Genomic DNA, 5,895 nt, shown 5'->3' on the forward strand with positions numbered 1-5,895 from the left:
GTCATTGACTCACTGTTGGTCCACTTGTTCGATAATCTTCTATTCGCTCAAAATCTTAGCCGCCGTATATTAATATTAATTAATAATATTTATATACTGTACCTCAAAAAAGCCTTTTTGCCTGAAGTAGGTGATATATTTATGTCTTTTATTTATTTGAAAATAAGATGATTTGTATTTATATTTTTCATCGTCATTCTCTTACTTCAATAAAAATGATAGTAGGAAAATCAAACTACATTCTTTTTAAGTATGGACATGCGTTTGGACCGAATAATCGAACCGAACCAACCCGGATTAGTAAGTCGGTTCCGGTTCCGGTTCCAAAATTTTTGGAACTGTCTTAAGCGGTTTTGGTTCCGGTACACATTTTTTCGGAACCGCTGTCCGCTGGGTACCCGTTAGAACCGGTTCATCTGTGTTTATATATATATATATATATATATATATATATATATATATATATATATATATATATATATATATATATATATATATATATTGTTGTAAATAATTGGTGGATGACATAATAATTGGTGCATGGTAAATTTGTCAATATTTTTAACTAGTTATAATTATATGTTAGTAAAATTTGTAATATAAATACCCCAATGATTGTAAAGAATGAGATACACAAAAAGTTACAAGAGATATAACTTTTATATTCTCTCTAAATATTCTTTCTTCTCAATTAAAGTTATTATCAAAGTTTAGTAGTTTGTTTTGGTTTAAAGTTACATTAATTACGCTTAATTCATAACACGTTATCAGCATGAAAGCTCTAATCAAGGTTATTAAACAAGTGGAAATCACATCTATCTTAATCAAGGTATGTATTACTTAGTAAAAAATTATTAATTATAAAACATCCATCATATTAAAATAATGATGATACTAATGAATTAATAAAACTTATACATTATGGACTACTAATAATTTTTATTTCTTATACTAACATTTCTTTATGTATTCTAATTTTTATGCATACTAACATTTACATTATGCAACTAACTTTTATTTATGCATACTAACATTTATATTATGCAACTAACTTTTATTTATGCATACTAACATTTAAATTATATTTATTTATACATGTCAATGTTTGTTTTTATTTTAAATACTCTTCATAATTTTATTTTAACATTTACTAATATTTATTGATGTATCTAATTAGTAAAATTATACAAAGTAAAGTTATGTATTACTTATAAATCTTATTAAATGATTTATAAAATACATATACATATATACACAACGGAAATGTATATGTAACGGTTATAAATAGCAAAAACAACGACTAAATTTTTTTACCATAAATAAACATCTTTACCCTGCTTATTTTACCCACAACAAATATTTCTCTCTTCCATCAAACAAATCAAGTTCAAGAAATCAAGATTCAAGATGATTCATCATTTTGTGATAATCATGACTATAATAGTCATGTTACTTTTCATCCCAATTCTTAACATCAAAGATAATATGGAATTTCATTTACTTTTAGACTTGTATGCAATGTTAGCTTTACCGCTTCTTTTTTGTGTAATATTTATTGAAATAAATGGATTTTAATTTTGTTTAAAATTTATAGTTACATTATGTCCAACATTGCAAAGCTCGAGTTTGCAGCACTTGAAGTTAGTGGGAAAAACTATGTGCCATGGATGATAGATGTAAAAATGCATCTTGAGTCCATGGGAATCTCAAATGCTATATATGAATTTAATAATTGTTTGGCACAAGACAAAGCAAAAGCTCAAGTTTTCCTTCGTAAGCATATTGATGAAATGTTGAGATTTGAATATCTTGATGTTACTGATCCAAGTATTCTCTGGAATCTTTTGAAAGAAAGATTTGATCATCAAAAGGAAGTTATACTTCCAAATGCTAGAGATGAATGGAAAACACTGAGGTTTCAAGACTTCAAAAAGGTAAATGAATACAACTCAGCTTTGTTCAGAATATGTTCACAACTCAAGTATTGTGGACAAGAAGTTACTAATGAAGATATGTTGGAGAAAACTTACTCCACATTTCATGCAATAAACATTACCTTGATGCAACAATATCGGATGCAAAAGTTCACAAGATATTCTGAACTGAATGCATGTCTGCTCGTTGCAGAGCAAAATAATGAACTTTTGATGAAAAATCATGAATCTCGTCCAACGGGATCAGTAGCACTACCTGAAGCAAATGCTACAAATATTGATGGTCATCAAAACAATACACGTGGACGAGGGCGTGGTTGTGGTCGAGGATGAGGCCGTGGCTTTTTTAATCGAAACCAAAGCCATAATCAGAACCATAATTCTGTTCGTGGACAGGGTAATAATCGTGGTCGTGGCCAGAAAAAGGAATAATTACCAACATTCACAAAGAAACAATGTCCACGCACAAGATAAGGCCAAAGTGGCAAGGCATGACACTGGGACATCACAAAAATCTGACGGTTCATGTTATAGATGTGGTAGCACGGGTCATTGGTCAAGGACCTGTCGTACACCTGCACATCTTTGTCAACTTTATCAAGAGTCCATTAAAGGAAAAGGAAAAGAAGCAAACCTCATTGATAATGTTGAATTCACTCCGATAAATGTTGCTGATTTCTGCAATGACATGGAAGACATAAACTAAAAAAAATCTATTATTGTTCTAGTAAAACTGTTTTTCCTTCGTTTGTTTTTCATGTAATGTCTTTCCTTCAATAAATGAACTTTCTTTTTAATAATAATTATGATTATGTTTATTCACTTATTATTCCTTTCATATGTGAAGTTTAATATGAGTCCAACTAGAGCGCAACACCAAGAAAAGATTGGAGATCTTTGTATAGCAGATAGTGGTAGTACACATACTATTCTGAAATCAAAGAAATATTTTTCAAAATTAGTACCAACAAAAACAATCATACATACAATATCAGGTCCTACAGACTTGATAGAGGGAACCGAGAAAGCCCATTTTATATTACCAAACGGTACAAGCTTTTGTATAACAAATGCCTTATTTTCTCCAAAGTCTAATAGAAACTTATTTAGTTTCAGTGACATATATTTCAAAGGATATGACACAAAGACTGTGACCATTGAAAATAAGAAATATATGTATATTATAGACAAAAATCATGTGCTTGAAAAACTACCAACACTTGATTACGGTCTGCATTATACATATATACATATGATTGAATCAAATATGGTAATAGAAGGAAAACATTATGATCCTGGGACATTCAGTTTATGGCATGATAGGTTGGGCCACCCAGGATTAGCAATGATGCGAAGGATAATTGAGAATACACATGGGCATCCATTGAAGGACCAAAAGTTCCCTCAATCCAATAGCATAAAACCATGTACATCTTGTTCCCTTGGAAAGTTAATTATAAAACACTCTCCAATGAAAGTTGAAAGGGAATCACCTAGATTTCTAGAAAGAATTCAAGGTGATATATGTGGACCGATTCACCCTCCATCTGGACCATTTAGATACTTTATGGTCTTAATAGATACATCCAGCAAATAGTCTCATGCTTGCCTATTATCAACTCGTAACATGGCATTTGCAAAGTTTCTTGCCCAAATTATTAAATTAAGGGCACATTTCCCTGATTATACTATCAAAAGAGTGAGACTTGATAATGCTGGTGAATTTACTTCACAAGCATTTAATGACTATTGTATGTCTATCGGAATTGTTGTTGAGCATCCAGTTGCTCATGTACACACACAAAATGGTTTAGCTGAATCATTGATTAAATGTCTCCAACTAATAGCTAGACCATTGATAATGAGGACCAAACTTCTTGTTTCTGTTTGGGGCCATGCAATCTTACATGCTGGATCATTGATACGCATGAGACCAAGTTCATATCATGTATATTCTCCACTACAACTTGCTTTCGGTCAAGAACCAAATATATCCCATTTGAGAATTTTTGGGTGTGCAGTATATGTCCCTATTGCACCACCTCAACGGACAAAAATGGGTCATCAAAGAAGGTTGGGAATATATGTTGGTTATGAGTCATTATCTATTATAAGATATATTGAACCATTAACAGGTGATGTTTTCATAGCACGCCTAGCAGATTGTCAATTTGATGAGGCAAATTTCCCATCATTAGGTGGAGAAAAGAAGATTATGGAAAAGGATGTGTCATGGCATGAGCCTTCTTTATCATATCTTGACCCTCGCACAAGGCAATGTTACATGGAAGTTCAAAAGATAATGCATTTCTAAGAAATGGCAAATCAATTACATGATGCATTTACTGACACAAAAAGGGTGACTAAATCATATATACCAGCTGTCAATGTTCCAGCTCGAATTGACATACCACATGGACAATTTGATGATAAAGTCACTCGAGAGTCTAAAACACGCCTGAAGCATGGAAGGCCATTTGGTTCTAAGGATAAGAACCCACGAAAAAGAAGAGGAGCAGAAAATGCACTAGATCATGAGGAAAGTGTTCCTGGAGAAACACGAATTATTCAAATTCCCCCAGGAAAAGAGGATGATGCACAAAATTATGGTCAGCCAAATAGAATATGTGACCAAAATGAAGCTGACAGTATAAGTGCAATATTTTCTTATTCAGCTGCATGTGATATTATGAATGATGATCCTAAACCACAATCTGTCATTGAATGTCAAAGAAGAAATGATTGGAGGTACTGCAATTTCCCGGCGTTCTCAAAAGCAAACACTTGTTGCCACATCCTCAAATCATGCTGAAGTAATTGCACTAAATGAAGCTAGTAGCGAATGTACATGGTTAAGATCGATGACACAACTAGTTTTAACTTCATGTGGACTTGAAAATGATATATGTCCAACTTTAATTTATGAAGATAATTCAACATGTGTCACTCAAATGAAAGAGGGTTATATCAAGAGCGGCATGACAAAACATATACCTCCAAAGTTTTTTGAATACACTCAAGAGCTTATAAAGAACCATCAAGTTGAAATCAAATATGTTCAATCCAGTAACAATGAAATAGACCTTTTTACAACGGCACTTCCTACCGCAATCTTCAGGAAACATGTTCATGACATCGGAATGCGACATGTGCATAGAATATAATGTGACAGATGTCTAGATAAGGGGGAATCAACTATACACTGCACTCTTTTTCCCTTCGCTAAAGTTTTTTCCCACTGGGTTTTCTGTAGCAAGGTTTTTAATGAGGCAGTACATCAAAGTTGAACGCTAAAATGATGTCATCCAAGGGGGAATGTTGTAAAGAAGTGGTGGTGTTGTAAATAATTGGTGCATGGTAAATTTGTTAATATTTTTAACTAGTTACAATTATATGTTAGTAAAATTTGTAGTATAAATACCCCTCCATTGTAAAAAATGAGATACACCAAAAGTTATAAGAGATATAACTTTCATATTCTCTCTAAATATTTCTCAATTAAAGTTATTATCAAAGTTTAGTAGTTTGTTTTGGTTTAAAGTTACACTAATTACGCTTAATTCATATATATATATATATATATATATATATATATATATATATATATATATATATATATATATATATATATATATATATATATATATATATATATATCACGTTTGAAAACTTCAGATGTAATATTATGTTTTCGTTGGAATTGGAATGAATTAAAGTTATCATTTTTTACCTAATTTTCCTAATGGAGCTTTGATGTAATCCAATTATATAAATCTTGAGATTTAAATCTCCACATTGAGTCAAGAATCAATTGAGGTTCTCAACCACTTATCTTTGTTTATATGAAGCAGCTTTGATGTAATCCAATTATATAAATCTTGAGATTTAAATCTCCACATTGAGTCAAGAATCAATTGAGGTTCTCAACCACTTATCTTTGTTTATATGAAGCACATTGGAT

At 31.5% G+C, this 5,895-nt stretch overlaps 1 protein-coding gene across 1 annotated transcript; it reads left to right on the forward strand.

Moving 5' to 3' along the window:
* Positions 1-1,601: 1,601 nt before the first annotated feature.
* LOC111877152 (uncharacterized) lies at positions 1,602-2,267 on the forward strand. The gene has a single exon (XM_023873682.1). It carries the CDS (start codon positions 1,602-1,604, stop codon positions 2,265-2,267), a length of 666 nt encoding a protein of 221 aa, XP_023729450.1.
* The last annotated feature ends 3,628 nt before the right edge of the window (positions 2,268-5,895 follow it).

Source organism: Lactuca sativa, chromosome 4 (assembly GCF_002870075.4).
Source record: "Lactuca sativa cultivar Salinas chromosome 4, Lsat_Salinas_v11, whole genome shotgun sequence".
In the NCBI taxonomy this organism is placed as follows: Eukaryota; Viridiplantae; Streptophyta; class Magnoliopsida; order Asterales; family Asteraceae; genus Lactuca; species Lactuca sativa.

Bases quoted from the DNA above. Each gene is read 5' to 3' on its own strand.
- LOC111877152 (XM_023873682.1), top strand. From the start codon at position 1,602: ATGTCCAACATTGCAAAGCTCGAGTTTGCAGCACTTGAAGTTAGTGGG.